At 47.1% G+C, this 18,817-nt stretch overlaps 1 protein-coding gene across 1 annotated transcript; it reads right to left on the reverse strand.

The window, feature by feature from the left end:
• Positions 1-758: 758 nt before the first annotated feature.
• On the reverse strand, positions 759-17,315 carry vps35 (VPS35 retromer complex component). The gene is made up of 17 exons (XM_079216926.1): positions 17,270-17,315; positions 16,303-16,401; positions 15,389-15,485; positions 14,997-15,120; positions 13,923-14,105; positions 13,115-13,334; positions 9,506-9,589; positions 9,140-9,249; positions 8,826-8,922; positions 7,605-7,753; positions 7,061-7,268; positions 4,217-4,372; positions 3,646-3,768; positions 3,374-3,553; positions 3,004-3,243; positions 2,768-2,911; positions 759-2,119 (listed from the first exon to the last, which is right to left on the reverse strand). The coding sequence occupies exons 1-17, from the start codon at positions 17,270-17,272 to the stop codon at positions 1,940-1,942; spliced, it is 2,397 nt and encodes a 798-aa protein (XP_079073052.1). The 5' UTR covers positions 17,273-17,315; the 3' UTR covers positions 759-1,939.
• Positions 17,316-18,817: the final 1,502 nt, after the last annotated feature.

Genomic DNA, 18,817 nt, shown 5'->3' on the forward strand with positions numbered 1-18,817 from the left:
GGCGTCACAAACATTTATTAAATTTAAAGCTTCACACATGCCATGGTGTCGTTATGATCACTCTGCTTGTTTTACATGTATTGTCCACTTGGTGGCGCAGTAGAGCAAATTAAGCTCCGTGAAGCTTCGGCACATTAGCGAACCAATTGGATGGAAAGCTTCAATGCGTCAGGAAGCTTCATCTCGCCATCACTAGGTACAATGAGATCTCTAGTGGGGTAATATGGTACTATAAACTCTCTAGTGGGGTAATATGGTACTATAAACTCTCTAGTGGGGTAACATGGTACTATGAACTCTCTAGTGGGGTAATATGGTACTATAAGCTCTCTAGTGGGGTAATATGGTACTATGAGCTCTCTAGTGAAGTAATATGGTACAATGAGATCTCTAGTGGGGTAATATGGTACTATGAGCTCTCTAGTGAAGTAATATGGTACAATGAGATCTCTAGTGGGGTAATATGATACTATGAACTCTCTAGTGGGTAATATGGTACTATGAGCTCTCTAGTGGGGTAATATGGTTTTTGCTTAAGGAGGCTGATGTTTGTGTTCATGCCAATTGGCAAAAAGGGGGAGGGGCCGATAACTTCTAAACACATTTTCTTACCACGGAAAACCCATGAACCGCTTGAGGCGCTTCCATTGCATTGAGCAGAGTTCCCGGTTCATGTCAGTCACGTGTTTGTGAGCGGGATGCGTCCATAAGTCTGTCTCTGTGTGTACAATTAGCGACGGGAAAATGTGTATTGTTAATATTAATTTTATTTCAGCAAATGACAATGATAATTGCTATTTAATCTTTATTTGATTTACAAGTAGGTTTACACAGATTTAAAAAGGGGGAATAAATGTGTCAACAGAACAATAATAGCAAAGTAAGAATCAGCAGACAGTCACTGCAGCAGACATGTACATCAGAGGTCCTCCGTATGGCAACTCGTCAACCAGCAACAGTCCTGAGGAATCACTCCCAACCCAGATCCATCCCAAATGACTGTTCCAAGCAACGGGGTTCATTGATCATGAAAGAGTCAGTGACCTGAAACCAGACCTGCAGCATGCAAACACATGCTGCAGGTCTGGTGTGTCCACTGGAGAGAAGAAACAAATACAGCAACTATAGTGCCCATAGCGGGAGAGACAAATCAGATTTTATATTAAAAAAACACTGCTTAAGTATAAGAAAAATATGACAATGTGAGTTTTATTTGGTAATAATTTGTAATTTATTTGCAGCCCAGTTGGAAGAGCAGAGTAATTAAGGATCATGCTAAATCCTCATGAACACAGAAACTGCATTGAGACCAGATGAGAGCAGCCATCCTGGAGGAACAACGTTCTTTCTGGTTAGCTTACGCTTCAGTGGTCTGGTCTTCAGGTGGGTTGGTCCCAACCGCTTAAAAACGTGCAACAAAGCCATCCTAAAGAACAGCAGAGTTATAGATGAGTATTAAGGGTGGAAGCTAGCTCGCAATACAGCTGGACACCACGACTGTTATCACTCTCCTCCAGATGGAACGACGTGAACGAGTGAGGCGGCACTAGTCAGCTAGCATGTCTAATGTGACGATAAAATGATAGAGGTTAAATACAAATTAGCCAAGCAGGAATTCGTAAAGGAATATGAATGCCCATGACTTGCCACAAGTGCACACTGAGCCTTAGTGCAGTGCAGCGGGCACATGCTTCTTAAAATGTAACATCTCCAACCGGTTGCAGAAGACAGTTCTGCTAGTGAGGGACGTGAAGAGGAACTGATGCATGAACATGAACAATAATTAGAATCATAAAATGAAGGAGTGAGTTCTTCTTTAGAGCTCTTGACATTTTTTAAATTTTTATCTCTGGCCTACAGGATGGGATATTGTGTGTGTTGTATATTTATAATATAGTGAAACATCCAAGGATGGCCTTCCTTCCAACCTGCACTGGGTTTAAAGGACCAGGCCCTCATAGGCCGGGCCCTCGGACTCGGGGGATTCCCTCTGCAGGCGAAGATGCTCCAGCGTGTTGTGGAAGTGTTTGTTGATCTGCTCCGTTTCCTCGCTTGCCTCCAGGTTGGGAAGATCTTCCCTGATCTTCTGGATAAGTTGGTTTAATACCTGCACAGTGACCTGGAGGGGTGCAGGATGAGGGACAGCGTCAGACTTCCTGTTAGTGAGACCTCTATTGCATTCACATCATACGTCTACGTGTTGTGAAGGTTAATGATGTGGAAGACGATGTGCCTATGCTGATCGAATGTTACAATAAGTCCCTGAAAATCACCATATTTACACTTTTAGAGGCCGTGTAAAGAAGCTGGTGGAGTTTCCTGCTCTGATTGTATGAAACTAGACATTCCTGACCGTCTCAGTCCTGCTGATGGACAGCGTGGCAGTAACAACACGTAGCAAGGCGCTAACAGTTAAGAAACCAAGCTAGCATACGTGGATATAAACACGGCACAATGGTGATCCGTGTGTACACATAAAGATCCCACCCTTTGTCTGCTTCATAGAGCTGCCCCAGCAGGGACTTCGCTTGATGCCAGTTGTAGTTAGGATCTATCCCTGAATGTAATCATTTTGACCACGAGGTCGCACGTCTACGTGGAAGGTCACTGCCACACAATGCTCTGTCGGATAGCCAATGTGAAACCCAGTCCCGTTATAGGGGCTCTAGCCAGGAGACGTCACCAATACAGGACCAGCTTGCTCATGTACATCTGTGTAACCCGGCTACCCACGAGCATGCAGACACAAAAGGAAGGGGAGTCCTACCGCGTCGTTCTCCCGCTCATAGAAGCAGACGTATCTGTTGAGGATTTCAATGAAGAGCTGGACTTGCAGCGACGGGTCCATACACTGGTTGGCAATCTTCAGGGCTTTCTTTAAACACTCCATCACCCGCTTGCCATCACGAATCTAACAATGAAAAATGACAGCTCACAGTGAATATACCGGCACATTTGGTACTCCTAGGATGAACATTTTCCCCAGATATAATTCCAACACACCTCTTCACCACTCTTGTCGGTGCTGCGCCCCGACCAGAAGAGGTGGGCACAGATGCTGACGGCGCGGCACTGGTCCGGCTTCTTCAGCAGCTTGGAGGCCGCCAGCGCACACTGAGTCCTCAGCGGCTCGTGGTTTTCCTCGCTGAAGCATCGCATTCGCTCAAAGGTACCGATGATCAGGGTGATGGCTGCCAGCTGGGCTTTAGAGTCACTGATCTCATCCTCATACAGAGAGAAGGCCTGAGGGCAGAAGAAGGCCAAAGAGACCACGATATCTTAACCTCCACAGCTGCACTTGGGTTAATTTGCCGATTACCAAAGACGTTTACGGGGCAGCCCGAACGTGCCAGAGAGCCATTAAGCATCGTACCTGTGACATAAACTCGTAAGCTACAGTCTCGTGGTTCTCAAAGCCGACCTCGCCTGCAGCCAGCGCCCCCTGCAGGAAGAGTCGGAGAGGCAGCTCCGCCAGCTCCGCCTTGATGAGAGCGCTGATGGTCTGGTGGGCGAAGGAGAAGATCTTCTGGCACTTCTTCTCCCACTTGTCATCCTGATGGGAGACACATTTGGGCCAGTTTAAAACACATGGACCAAACTAGAACTGCAGCTGGTGTGACGGCGTGAAAAAGGATCTTTGCGCACCAATGAGGAGTTTTCCTTGTATCTGAAGGCCAGCTGGTAGGCAGCGAACACCAGGGGAGGCAGTGTGTAGCGAATCCGGAGGTTTCCACCTGCGCCAAAGTGTTTCCGGGCTGTGTTCAGAATCTGGAAACAAATCAGAGAGTTAACTTTAACATCAAAGGTGTCAATCAAAAAAATCACCGTTTTGGGATGAGAAAGTTACAGAAACACAAGTTTGAAAGTTTGGGCACAACAAGGATGGTTTGACTGGAGAAGTGGGGATACTACTTGGGACTGGGTTACTTCAGTCGATACTCTACACCCTTTCGAATCGACTGAAGGTATCGACACTCTACACCTTTTAGAGTCGACTGAAGGTATCGACACTCTACACCTTTTAGAGTCGACTGAAGGTATCGACACTCTACACCTTTTAGAGTCGACTGAAGTAACCCAGTTCATCAAGCCTGAATTGGCTACGATGGGAAAAATACTTTAAAAAAATAATCAAATTGCAGAAGTATGTACAGCAGTAGCAGTGAGTATATGCACTTCATTCTCTAGCTCATTTCATGTTGAGGAAAGGACCCACGAGATACTGCTGATCGGGATCTTCAGAGTGGAGCAGGTGGATGAAGCGACCCACGAGGCTCTGCTCCTCAGCAAAGTCCTCCGGGTCCGGATCATCAGCTGGCTGGTCTGGCTGGTCCTGGATCAGTGTGGCTACCAAGCTCAAGATAGAGTCCACCTAGAGAAACCAGGGGGGGGGAGGTCGTTTCTTAATAATTAAATTAAAGTATATACCTTAGGGCTGTGCGGTAAACCGGTTTCAGTTTTTCGTACGGTATGAATTTTTCATATACCGTCATACCCGTTTGGCAGCCAACAACATTTAATGTTCACAGCTTGAAGCTGAAGGAGCAGCGGACGAGCTACTTACGTCTCATGTTAACTCACTTGACTCATGGTGTGCAAGAAATGACATCGCCAAAAGGCATGCTGGGTAAATTACATCATGCATTTTGACGATGTCATTTCTTGCACACCATGTCAACTTCTATCCGTGAGACGCAAGTAGCTCAGACCGCTGTACATGTATCTGTTACCGTAAACATTAAATGTTGCTGCCGGCTGAAGAATGACAATAGTCGTTACGGCCGCGCATGCGCCACTAGTATCAAGGTATTCCCCTGGGTCCTAAAACCCTCCATGTTTAGCTCCTTATGTACCAATCAAAACGGCTGCTGGCCAGTTGCGAGCGAGTGGTGAATAACGATGGCCTATTTGGAAAAAGAATACCGTGAAACCGCCAGAATCTTACAAAATACCGTGATATGAATTTTTGGCCATACCGCCCAGCCCTAATATACATTAGGTTGAGGTTGGACTCCCATTTACTCCTGCATCAACTATTATTTGGGCTTAAATTGAGTTAACTTTTGATAATTGCGCAGCATCAATTTCTGTCTACTGGCAATGTTCTGTGGTGCAGGGAACAGGGCAGCGTAGGTAGGGAACAGGGCGGCGCAGGCAGGAAACAGGACGGCGTAGGTAGGGAACAGGGCGGTGCATGCAGGAAACAGGACGGCGTAGGTAGGGAACAGGGCGGCGTACAGTAGGCAGGGAACAGGGCGGCGTAGGTAGGGAACAGGGCGGCGTACAGTAGGCAGGAAACAGGACGGCGTAGGTAGGGAACAGGGCGGCGTAGGTAGGGAACAGGGCGGCGTACAGTAGGCAGGGAACAGGACGGCGTAGGTAGGGAACAGGGCGGCGTAGGTAGGGAACAGGGCGGCGTACAGTAGGCAGGGAACAGGGCGGTGTAGGTAGGGAACAGGGCGGCGTACAGTAGGCAGGGAACAGGACGCCATACAGTACGTAGGGAACAGGGCGGCGCAGGCAGGGAACAGGACAGCGTAGGTAGGGAACAGGGCGGCGTACAGTAGGCAGGGAACAGGGCGGTGTAGGTAGGGAACAGGGCGGCGTAGGTAGGGAACAGGGCGGCGTAGGTAGGGAACAGGGCGGTGCAGGCAGGAAACAGGACGGCGTAGGTAGGGAACAGGGCGGCGTACAGTAGGCAGGGAACAGGGCGGTGTAGGTAGGGAACAGGGCGGCGTACAGTAGGCAGGGAACAGGACGGCGCAGGCAGGGAACAGGACAGCGTAGGTAGGGAACAGGGCGGCGTACAGTAGGCAGGGAACAGGGCGGCGTACAGTAGGCAGGGAACAGGGCGGCGTACAGTAGGTAGGGAACAGGGCGGCGTACAGTAGGCAGGGAACAGGGCGGTGTACAGTAGGTAGGGAACAAGGCTGCGCAGGCCTGGAACAGGGCGGCGTAGGCAGAGAACAGGGCGGCGTAGGTAGGGAACAGGGCGGCGTACAGTAGGTAGGGAACAGGGCGGCGTAGGTAGGGAACAGGGCGGCGTAGGTAGGGAACAGGGCGCCGTACAGTAGGTAGGGAACAGGGCGGCGTACAGTAGGCAGGGAACAGGGCGGCGTACAGTAGGCAGGGAACAGGGCGGTGTACAGTAGGTAGGGAACAAGGCTGCGCAGGCAGGGAACAGGGCGGCGTAGGCAGAGAACAGGGCGGCGTAGGTAGGGAACAGGGCGGCGTACAGTAGGTAGGGAACAGGGCGGCGTACAGTAGGCAGGGAACAGGACGGCGCAGGCAGGGAACAGGACAGCGTAGGTAGGGAACAGGGCGGCGTACAGTAGGCAGGGAACAGGGCGGCGTACAGTAGGTAGGGAACAGGGCGGCGTACAGTAGGCAGGGAACAGGGCGGTGTACAGTAGGCAGGGAACAAGGCTGCGCAGGCAGGGAACAGGGCGGCGTAGGCAGAGAACAGGGCGGCGTAGGTAGGGAACAGGGCGGCGTACAGTAGGTAGGGAACAGGGCGGCGTAGGTAGGGAACAGGGCGGCGTAGGTAGGGAACAGGGCGCCGTACAGTAGGTAGGGAACAGGGCGGCGTAGGTAGGGAACAGGGCGGCGTAGGTAGATAGGGAACAGGGCGGCGTACAGTAGGTAGGGAACAGGGCGGCGTACAGTAGGTAGGGAACAGGGCGGCGTAGGTAGGTAGGGAACAGGGCGGCGCAGGCAGGGAACAGGGCGGCACAGGCAGGGAACAGGGCGGTGTACAGTAGGTAGGGAACAGGGCGGTGTACAGTAGGTAGGGAACAGGGCGGTGTACAGTAGGCAGGGAACAGGGCGGCACAGGCAGGGAACAGGGCGGTGTACAGTAGGTAGGGAACAGGGCGGTGTACAGTAGGTAGGGAACAGGGCGGTGTACAGTAGGCAGGGAACAGGGCGGCGCAGGCAGGGAACAGGGCGGCGTAGGTAGAGAACACAGGGAAGCGTAGGTAGAGAACACAGGGAAGCGTAGGTAGAGAACAAGGCGGCATAGGGAACCGGGTGGTGCAGGAAGCTGAGTGAAGGCTCTCACCTGTTCCTGGGCCAGGATGGTGGTGTTGTAGTCCAGCGTGTTGCTCAGCACATAGCAGCTCATGCTCTTGCGTGACTCGTAGTCAAAGTACTCGAAGAGCGGAGGGAAGTGCTTGAGCTGCAGCACCGTGAGCACGTTGTTGTAAGTGTCCACCGGGATCTTCAGCAGCCGGGTCAGCTCCTTTGACACCGCACTGCTGGTCGCTATGCTGGGGAGAGAGGGAACCAAGCAAGGAGAAGAGTTTATACACACATTACTGTTCCAGGTTCAGCTTGTTGAATCTCTCTCTCTCTCCCTCTGCTCCCCTCCCCCCCCCCCTCCTTACTGTTCCAGGTTCAGCTTGTTGAATCTCTCTCTCTCTCCCTCTGCTCCCCCCCCCCCTCCTTACTGTTCCAGGTTCAGCTTGTTGAAGATCTCCAGGACACACACCCTCTCTCTCTCTCTCCCTCCCTCCCTCTCTCTCTCCCTCTCCCTCTCTCCCCCTCTCTCCCTCTCTCTCCCTCTCTCCCTCTCTCCCTCTCTCCCTCCTCCCCCCCCTCCTTACTGTTCCAGGTTCAGCTTGTTGAAGATCTCCACCGTGCTCTCCAGGACCTTGTCTACGTAGTCCACGCGGTCCGGGTAGCACTTCATGGCCAGGTTGATGAGTGAGACCTGCAGAGAGACCACGTCCTCTGAGGGCATGTCCTGGCGAGACTGAGGAGGAACCACAGGAAGGAAACGTCAGCAGTTTGTTTCTACGTCCCCGAGGTCTGGGAGGGACAAGACCGCTTCATGGATTATTCTGCAACAGAAAGTTATTCAAGTCGACCTAGACCGCTGTTATGCGTTGGTCTAATTTATGGAGGCATTTTGTCTATTTTTTTTACTAGTCAATGGTTTTTCATTATTTGCATTTTTTGCGCAGAAAAATACTAATTAAAGAGAAATAACCAAGGTGTACACCATGGTCTACACATCACCACGTGATGGATCTGGTCTCTCCCTGAACATGGTTCACGAGTAGGGTTGGGTACCGAGAACCGGTTCCATTATGGCACCGGTTCCAACACGTCCGGTACCTACCGGACCGAAAAGCAACGCAGATTTCGGTGCTTCCTTCCGGTGCCTGAGCCGATTTAAATACTTTTTTTTACACTACTCTGTAAAGTTGCACGGTATGTAGATACTAAAAAGGTAGCGCGGTGCCCGCACGCTAAAAATTAAAAATAGCGCGGATCAGAGCTCACTGCTGCTCTGCTCTCTGTCTGCCTGCATGCAGAGCGGGGCTCGAGGGGGCGGGGCTTCCAGCGCTCACACACACACAGCGCGCGCACACAGAGATCGCTGGAGACACGAGCACGAGCTTTTGAACGTCCGTCCTCGGCTTGATGGAACAAATCTCTCCAGTTGATATTAATGATGACGTGTAGTCCAGTAAAGCAGCAGTTTAGGGATCCAACAGAGTCTGAGTTCTGTTGCACACGATCCCATCAGGCCATGATGCTTGTGTCTCTTCTTTTTTAAATATATATTGTTTATAGTTTGAAGTTAAAAGGTTTGAAGCTGTAGTTTGAAGTCAAGTATATTTTGTATGTATTTATTTATATTTACAGTATACTTTAAACAGTTAATATATTGTTCAATTTGAAGAAAAAAAATGGCCTTGGCAATAAAAAAGTATCGGTACAGGCACCGGTATCGGAAAAAATCCTGCCCGACATGGACAACATTTTGAGTGAGTACATGATGACTGTCTGGCAGACTGGGTCAACTTGATTGAACGTACTTGAATGACAGTGGCCACTTGCTGAGAGAAGATGTCAAACAGTTTAATCTCAGCTGGAATGCCAGGGCCGTCTTCTCGATGGGCAAAGAGAGCGAGTCTGAAACACAAGAACGGAGACGATCTAAATGCAGCCGCACACACGAACCAGAGGCAAGTCTTTCTTTAAAGAGTAACTTCACAATACATCTACTTTTTGAGTTTGTTAAGTCAACGTACAATTACTGTATTATACTCTCCATCGATCCTCGTCACATTTTAAATGTTGCAACAGAGAACCAAGTGAGTTTCTATTCCCATGAGCGTTGGTAATGTACCTGTCGATGAGGGCAATGATGATGTTCTTCACATTGACATGCTGATGGAGCTCAGCACAGGAACGAAGGAAAGGGTTGAGGGTCTGAAGGTGGAACTCGTCTGGGAAAACCTGACAACACCATTTTAGTTCAGGAGCTTTCCTTATTCTGGATTGTTAAAATGGATTTACAGAAACAGTTCATCTAGTATTCTCTTTAGCCACCACGCTTCATGGTGAACCAGAGAATTGCATTGAATGACATTTAATACACAGATAAGTAATTTTATCTCAATGTTTGTGTAGCATGGAGGTAGCTACAGCTACATGTTGTTGTGCAAACCTGCATCGCAAAATGACAACACAAGAACACCTTGAACCCGTCTACCTGAATGATGCACTCCATGAGATACTCCTGAGCCAACGAGTCTCTGCAGTTCACAACCTGTTCAAGCACTCCAGAGAGAACAATCTGTGGGCAGAAACAAACGGCTAAATGACTGCACAGTACGTCCGTAAACACGTCAAATAAAACACGTAAGAGGGAAGAGCAGAGACGACCCAGAAGCAATCAGCAGAATCTTAGTCGCTATGTCAGCAGATTCTGAGGGATGTTTTTAATCCTGGAAGAAGCCGTCTGTGTTCCAAACAGTGATGTTATCAGCTGTAGATAATAACCTTCATTGGCCATGAAACAAGTCAATGCCCTCCACCCAGCATGCACGGTGGTGAGGAGGAGGACTCAACTTAAACTGTTTGTTTGGCCATAAAGGGGCAATTCAAGCTAAATGTACACATTAAAGAATCTCAAAAATACATTTATGACAAAAATGCATATACAAGCATTAGTAACTGAAATACATATCACAAGTGTCAAAGCTTGAAAGTGCACTTTATTATTATATTTAATAAATTTAATTTACATAGCGCTTATCCAAATGCTCAAAGACGCTTGACAGAGACAAAACAGAACAAAAATATAGAAAGACAATGGAGCAAACAAAACAATACCAAAAAATAAAATAAGAAAAACTGGAGAAGCTGCAACGGAATTAGTCCTGCAGGGTAGGGAGCAGGGGTTAACAGGTGAAGGGAGCAGGGGTTAGCAGGTGAAGGGAGCAGGGGTTAACAGGTGAAGGGTAGGGAGCAGAGGTTAACAGGTGAAGGGTAGGGAGCAGGGGTTAACAGGTGAAGGGAGCAGGGGTTAACAGGTGGAGGGTAGGGAGCAGGGGTTAACAGGTGAAGGGAGCAGGGGTTAACAGGTGAAGGGAGCAGGGGTTAACAGGTGAAGGGAGCAGGGGTTAACAGGTGAAGGGAGCAGGGGTAAACAGGTGAAGGGTAGGGAGCAGGGGTTAACAGGTGAAGGGTAGGGAGCAGGGGTAAACAGGTGAAGGGTAGGGAGCAGGGGTTAACAGGTGAAGGGTAGGGAGCAGGGGTTAACAGGTTAAGGGTAGGGAGCAGGGGTTAACAGGTGAAGGGTAGGGAGCAGGGGTTAACAGGTGAAGGGTAGGGAGCAGGGGTTAACAGGTGAAGGGTAGGGAGCAGGGGTTAACAGGTGAAGGGTAGGGAGCAGGGGTTAACAGGTGAAGGGTAGGGAGCAGGGGTTAGCAGGTGGAGGGTAGGGAGCAGGGGTTAGCAGGTGGAGGGTAGGGAGCAGGGGTTAACAGGTGGAGGGTAGGGAGCAGGGGTTAACAGGTGAAGAGTAGGGAGCAGGGGTTAACAGGTGAAGGGTAGGGAGCAGGGGTTAGCAGATGAAGGCGAGTTTGAAGAGGTGTGTTTTGAGGGCTTGCTTAAATGACGATAGGGTGGGAGCCTGACGGAAGTGGATGGGGAGGGCGTTCCAGAGGGGGGTGCAGCAGCTGAGAAGGCCCGGTCACCCCAGGTCCGACGCTTGGTCTTGAGTGCTCAAATTGGCAGACCTGAGGCAACGGGTAGGGGCGTGAAGGGGGAGGAGGTCTGGAAGGTAGGGAGGGGCCAGATTGTTTAGGGCTTTGTAAGTGGTGAGTAAGATTTTAAAGTCAATCCTGTATTTGTCCGGGAGCCAGTGGAGGTTGCGTAGGACAGGGGGGATGTGGTCATAGCGGCAGGTGGAGGTGAGCAGTCGAGCGGCAGAGTTCTGAACATACTGAAGTTTGTTGATGATTTTGTTGGGGGAGCCGTAGAGGATGCTGTTGCAGTAATCAAGTCTAGATGTTATGAGGGCATGGATGAGAATTTCAGTGGTGGCAGAGGACAAGGAGGGCCGGAGGCAAGCATGTACAGTACCTGGTGAAAAAGTTGAGGTTGAAACTGGGTTTTTATTTTCGTAAATAAGCTGTGCTTTTCCAATAATGTAAAAAAGCGATTAGTTGCTGCTACTTTTTTACCTGTGTTGGACTATGGTGATCTACTTTATATGCATGCCTCTGCTAACTGTCTTCTTGGGTGGACGCAGCTTACCATGCTTCGCTGCGGTTCATTACAAACTGTAAGGCTCTGACTCACCACTGTGAGTTATACTCTCTGTAGGACGGCCTGCTTTGGCCCCGTAGGCTCTCTCATTGGTACACCCTTATTTATAAAGGTAATCCTTGGTCTGCTCCCAAACTACCTGTGTGTTTGCATCAACCAGAGAAGTGTCGGACAATATTCTTTGCGATCTCTGGACTTTTTTATGCTCACTGTCCCAAATGCCAGTACGGAAATGGGAAAAAGGGCTTTTGTGTTCTCTGCCCCCTCATCATGGAATATGCTGCAGAATGTTTTAAAGCTCAGGGAACTGATACCACTGACTGCTTTTAAATCTCGAATGAAAGAAATAGAGGCAGGTTCCCAAAAGTGTAAATGTTTCTTAAATTAACTCTACGTCACTGTTTCTTAGCTCTTAGTTTCTTTTAACTTGTCTTGTTCTGTGTTTTCTGTCCATAACTATGTGTTTTTTATGCTGCTGCCTGTCTTGGCCAGGTCTCCCTCGAAAAAGAGATCTTTAATCTCAATGAGACTTCCTGATTAAATAAATAAATAAAAAAATGTTCCTGAGGTGAAAGAAGGCAGTTTTGGTGATGTGGTTGGCGTGGGGGAGGAAAGAGAGGGTGGGGTCGAGAATGATGCCGAGGTTGCGGACCTGGGTGGAGGGATGACGATGGAGCCATCAATGTTCAGAGAGAAGGTCTGGGCTGAGTGGGTGAGGGCCGATGATGAGCATTTCAGATTTATGGCAGTCGAGTTTAAGAAAATTCTGCTGCATCCAGGATTTGATATCAGTGAGACAGGAGTGGGTGACTGAGGTGATGGTCTTAGAGGATTTAACACAATGTATACGGACCACTACTTGTACTGTGGTTGTTCGAGAGTCTGGAATGAAACCAAACTTCCTCCTCTTTGACACACACACACACACACACACACACACACACACACACACACACACACACACACACACACACACACACACACACACACACACTAGAATGCAACTATTATGCTTGCGCACGACGCAATGTCAATGCAGAAACACTACATTGTGCAGCCTAGTCTAGTATAGGGTCTACCCAAAGTCAGGGGTCATAACCCTGGAGGCCCCTACGAGGACTTTAAGATACAGGAGGGACTCTAAAAAGTTGCAGAAGGGCAGAGCTCCACATATTTGCACAACATAATTAACTGAAGGAAGATGTCTCTACGGGTTGTATTATTGTATCTCTGCATATTTAAAATAAGGTTGCCTACTGCTTGCAAGTATTGCAGGCGTTGGATGATGGTCTGGGTGATTGAGTCAGGAGAGCTGAATCGTGTACGACTTCACAGGACAAATAAACTGATTGATGGAGACTGTCTGTGAGACAGTCTTTGAGTTCATACTTCTGTGCGTCTGCTTTGACGAGGTCTCACTCTGCTGTTTTATTGTATGCCTATATGTGAGCATAGACTACAGTATATTTATTCATTCGCTTAAAGATTTCCGAGCAAAGTGACTTACTTGAACCGGTTGAGAAGTGAGTAATTAAAACGGACATACCTGTTTGTACTTGTCCACGTTGACGCCCTCCAGCTGGCTGAGGCGAACCAGGTTGGTTCCCACCAGAATCCTAAGTTCTTGCCGTTCCTTTTCTCTCTTCTCTCGGTCCCGGCTGTGACCCTGATGCTGCATTCGAACCCATAACTTGTTCATTTCCGCAAAATTCAGCAGGACAAAGTCGATGGAGTCATTGATGTCACCGGTCATCTCCTCGGTTCCCCTGTGGAGGAAATGCACCGAGTTTAGAAAAGATTGTGAAAGATACATTGTGGCAAACGAGGCATGTAAACTATGGTAAGGTAGATAAACGGACACGATGAATACATGCCAACAGGAGTGAAAGCCATCGACCGTTCTGTGGCTCTGAAGAGAGCAGAGATGCGTTTCACTTTAGTTCGCTTCCGTCATCGTGTCCGACAGCAAGCGGTTCAACCCACTTCAAGACCGGCACGGTCCCTAACGGTGGACCTGAAGAACCCTCCTGCCATCTAGTGGATCTGTTGTTGTCTAACAGAGTGCTCCCTATTGACTGCTGAAGTATAGAATTATATTTCAAACGTATTATTTATTTATGACAGCCATCAGTACTGAGAAAAAAAGATTAAATAAAAAAATGTTATAATGTAATTTTTCATATACTTCGGATGTTTTGTGATTTCAGTGAAACCCTTATTCTAGTCGTTCCCCATCTCTCCACACGTTCCTGCTCACACCTGAAGGGACCGGAGACGCTCAGCAGCTTCAGAGTCAATTCTGACGGTGGCGTCTCAGAAAAGCATGGTTTACGGGTTAGAGACCAAAGACTTACTCTGGCTGCTCTCCGTCGTCTGGCAGGATGTTGCGGGTGCACTGCAACAGGTAGTTCCTGAGGAAGAGGCCCCTGAGAGGGTGCTGGACACCACGGCACATCTCCACCAGGTCCTTCAGGATGTCCTTCCGAGACTGAGGGAAGGAGCGAACGTACACGACGCCCACTGTGATGAGCAGATAGCTGGAGAGAGAAGAGAGATTATTTATTTTTATATATATATATATGAGTTCTTGGTAAACGCTGAGAAGTGATTGGGTCATCAGAGAAAACCCTCTACTTATAATTTAACACTTTTATTTATATATATATATATATATATATATATATATATATATATATATATATATATATATATATATATATATATATATATATATATATATATACATACACACACACTGATGAGCCGATAGCTGGGGAGAGAAGTTCATACACACTGTAAAGCAGTGCTTCTCAAATGGTGGTACTTGAAATTAAAAAAATGTGTATTTAAAATTAGCGTCAATTCAAAATCCTTTAAAAATAGTTATTTAATATAAGTTCTTAAACTAAATGTTACATATTCTATATTAACTCAGACACTGATGTAACAGCGCTGTGGTAATCAAATTTAAGAACAAGTCTGAACCAACGTGAACTGAGGCGCTTAATTTTCCAGCATCCCTTCTTCCTTTTATTTATCATATATACACATACATACATACATACATACATGTGTGTATATATACACATACATACATGTGTGTATATATACATACATTGGTCACTTGCTTTCATCTGCTTGTAAATTAAACCAGTTTGCAATACAAGCAAAGAGAAGGAAGTTCTGTTGTTTTTCTGTCACTATTTACATAGTGGAACTCATAACAGGTTTGTGAAGTTCTGTTTTTAAGCCATCTTGAGCATGGTGCTCCCACGCTGGCTGCCAGAGACGCTGAGGTCTTCCTCGCCCCAGCAGGGAAACTCACCTTTCAGTCAATATAACCGAACTGAGGAATGTATTGCTTCCATGGACGACATTTACCATCAAAACTGAAAGGGACACATTTCTGTTTTAAAAGTGGTACTCACAGTCTAGGGATGATGTTGCCAGCATACTGGACCAGCTCATAGAGATCCGCCACCTTGCGTCCTTTGGCAAACTCATCAGTCAGATAGACTTCTAGGTAGTGGAGTTCGTCAGAGATAGCCATATCTGAAAAGACTGTCAGGGACCAGCGCAAAGCCACCATGATTCATCCACACACAAAGTAGAAAGGTGCACTGAGTAGAATGTGGTGGCTTGTAGCCAACGGCCCTAACAGCGCTAGCTAACAGCGCTAGCTGGCAGTGCAAACAGGGGAACGTTGCGCATCGTCGTCTGTGGAGACGAAGTCATCAGCTGTGACCGCCGCATGATACATAGCCTTGTATCCATCTTAATGTAATTTGCATCATGCATAACTTAGACGTGTAAAGGATACAAAGCTCATAGTAGCTCTTTGGAGAAAGCATGGAGGTCCTCAGCTCCCCCAGCATGTTAGAGGCGTGCTTCAGAGCATCCATCAGCTTGTTCTTGTCCTGCAGACACAGAATTATTCACTCATACAAAGTAGTAGGCGGTAGCTGGCCTTTCATACATCTATAGTGTCGTGGGTGCGTTGCAGTCAGCATGTAGTTTACATTCTCCGCTCTGACTAGAGAAAGGTTGTTTTCTGACATAGCTACATACTACACATGAGGACATTGTTCCTTTTTTTGCTGCGCAATTGCACAATGCGTTTCCCTGAGAACAGAATTGCTGCCTTTTTTTTACCACGAGTTGTTGAAACAGTTTCAATATACAAGGCTGAACTCTGTGTCCGTTTGTCACTTCTCTCGTGGTGAAGCAACTTGTGCTTCAGTTTCTGAAGGACTCAAAACAAGCTTGATTGGCTCTCATATGATTGTTGATTGCAGTGTCTCAAAGTGAATTTGCATAAAGTTGAGCCCTGCTTTATTATCCTCTGTGGTGCCGCTGAGCATCCTTTCAGTCTCTGGACATCAGCGAGTGGTGTCGCTGTAGCGCCGGGTCCATGCAAACTAAAGGCAGATTATTGCTCTCCATGTATATGTGTGAATGGCCTCCAAGGCAGGTTTTGTCTGAACCCAAATTGTACACATTGTTTTGAAGGAGAGATTTAGAGTGGTAAACTTGAAAAATCCAGACAGCTAAAATTCTTTCTTTGGGGGAAGAAATAATAATAATGCTGCAGTCTAAAATGCATTAGCGAGCTGAATGACTTGTTTATTGATTTGCAAGGTAAAGAAACGAAGATAAGGAAACTTATATGTGGATTAGGCTGAGAACCAATGATCACAACCACAACGCATCTATGAAATACTGAAATGACCCTACCAGGCATCGCTTCATCTGGAACGACTGGACCTTGACCGCCTGCACAGCTTCATCCAGAAGCTTCTCCTGTTCGTCCTGGGGAGACTGCTGTGTGGTCGGCTGCAAGAGCAAGACAGCGGGAACACAACTTATCTGAAGATCAGCTTAAACACATTTGGTTTTTACAAAGTGCTGAACAATCAAGCTGCCATTGGACACCAATGCTGTCAGGCCATGCTATGCCACCGGTGTATTACCTGTGTAGAGAGTGTAATACACAGGCAATACACAGCTGGCATAGCATCGAGCTAACTTGATCCCATGACACCTGTGTATTACCCGTGTAGAGAGTGTAATACACAGGCAATACACAGCTGGCATAGCATCGAGCTAACTCGATCCCATGACACCTGTGTATTACCTGTGTAGAGAATGAACTACACAGGTAATACACAGCTGGCATAGCATCGAGTTAGCTTGATGCTATGCCACCTGCTCGTACAGTAGTCACTACATGTGTGAAGTACAGCATACACCAGCTGACTTGTTCCAGTGTAACGGGCTGAGGCCACAACGTCAAGCTACAGTGAAATATGACACCCCCAGCGGAAGTGGATGGCACGCTAACAACAGCTAGTGCTAGCCTCCACACTGTCCCGGTGTTAGGGGATACCAGAGGGTAACGTCACCCTTCCCGGCTCAGTCCATCCGACACATGACACGCACTCTGAGGATGTGACCAATGCTTTCCAAATAACGTGAATAAAATGCACGTTTCAGTGAAACACGTGACGTTAGCTGCTAGCTTGGTTCAGCTGCAGCGGTTAGCCTTGCTAGCCGCTGTCCGCCGTGAGGCCCCGGACTAACGGCTCTTTTCAGCGGGAGACGGACACACTCGACACGCGCGCGCTAGTCCCCGACCGGGATGCACCGCGGCCGGGCAGCACACACGCGGGGAAGAGAGGAGTCTGTTGGGAAAGGTGCTTACCATGGTTATTAGGTGGTGTCAGATCATCCGGAGAGGTTGGCCTGTCATGTGACTCACATTATGTCTGCGCCCCGCCGCGTCACAGAAGAGGCGTGGCCAGGGTTCTGCGCCCGCTGCGTCACAGAAGAGGCGTGGTCAGGGTTCTGCGCTCTGATGCGTCACAGAAGAGGCGTGGCCAGGTTCTGCGCTCTGATGCGTCATAGAAGAGGCGTAGCCAGGGTTCTGCGATCTGATGCGTCACAGAAGAGGCGTGGCCAGGGTTCCACCATTGTCCACGCGTCTCCACCATAGTAACATATGAGTTGGACGTTTAAAAACTATATTTAAAGACTTCATCTCAGTCAGCTGTCAAGTCTGCCCCGCCTCAAAAAAAGCGTTTCTCCTCATCTTTTGTGAGATCCCGTTCAATCTTTTTTTCAAATATTTTCCATCCTTTATCAATAGTTGTCTTTAAACTATCAACAGCCTCATTGATATATATATATATATATATATATATATATATATATATATATATATATATATATATATATATATATATATTCTCCATTTTTTTTTATCACCGATACTTCTAAATTTCTTTCAGTCAGCACGACTTAAAGCATTTCTGTAGTCCTTCATATTCTTCTAAACTACAGTTCCTCTTATTACCTCCCAAGAAGGGGAATCAGTTACTCAACTCAGTCCATGGCTGAGTCTGTGCCTGTTCTTATGTTAACTCGTCAAACTTCCATTTTATTGTTGCTTGTTACATTACCATTTAATTGTCATCAATACTCAGCTTTGCGCGATTAATTTTCGGCAACACTGCCCGTCGTGAGGCTGCATAAGCGTGAGCCTTCAAATGTAAGAACAACTGACCTGGAAATCATCAAAAGCACTTATTGCTTTTGTTTAAGGTTAATACATTGCTGGTCTTTAACCTTTAATCATATTTAAGGTAAGGTTTAAAAAAATCTTTAAAAATTACATTACATTTTTTACTTATTTTCATAGCCTTATTGTAACATGTATTCTTACCAGTAGCAGCTCAAAACCATATAATTTACAGTTTTTTAATAAAGTAATAACATTAACATTGAATTAAGTTCAGAATTGGTTTGGCCCTCCACAACGGTCCAAATTTCTCATGTGGCCCCTTGGGAAAATTAATTGCACACCCCTGAGTTAGATGGTATCTCTGATATTATATACGGAGATATAGTGACAGCTTGTGCAAATCTTTGAGGATAACCTATGGAGGAGCTGTTGCTGTATGTAACTTTGTTCTGTTTCTGTCAGCAGCTATGACTTCCAATCAGTTTTAATACAAACAGATGTACTGTACCAAGCTAGCATGCCTTTGGAACTATATCAGTTCGAGTAGTCATGTTGAAATTACTTATATGACCTATAACTTGTAATAATAACTACAACTTCAAACAATTAAAACAAAAAAAAAATTGTATGTGTATGTATGCAAATTTTATTAATTCAAATGTCTTACTTTTTGCCGTAAGCAACTGTAACTGTAACACACACTGTAACTGTAACACTGTATAAATTGAA

The sequence above is a fragment of the Taurulus bubalis genome (assembly GCF_910589615.1).
Source record: "Taurulus bubalis genome assembly, chromosome: 4".
NCBI classification, from domain to species: domain Eukaryota; kingdom Metazoa; phylum Chordata; class Actinopteri; order Perciformes; family Cottidae; genus Taurulus; species Taurulus bubalis.

What these genes read in the sequence shown, in the direction of transcription:
- vps35 (XM_079216926.1), bottom strand. An exon ending in GGCAACATCATCCCTAGACT is followed by an intron (nt 14,106 to 14,996) that starts GTGAGTACCACT and finishes TTCTCTCTCCAG; the next exon opens with CTATCTGCTCATCACAGTGG. An exon ending in ATCATTGCCCTCATCGACAG is followed by an intron (nt 8,923 to 9,139) that starts GTACATTACCAA and finishes CTTGTGTTTCAG; the next exon opens with ACTCGCTCTCTTTGCCCATC.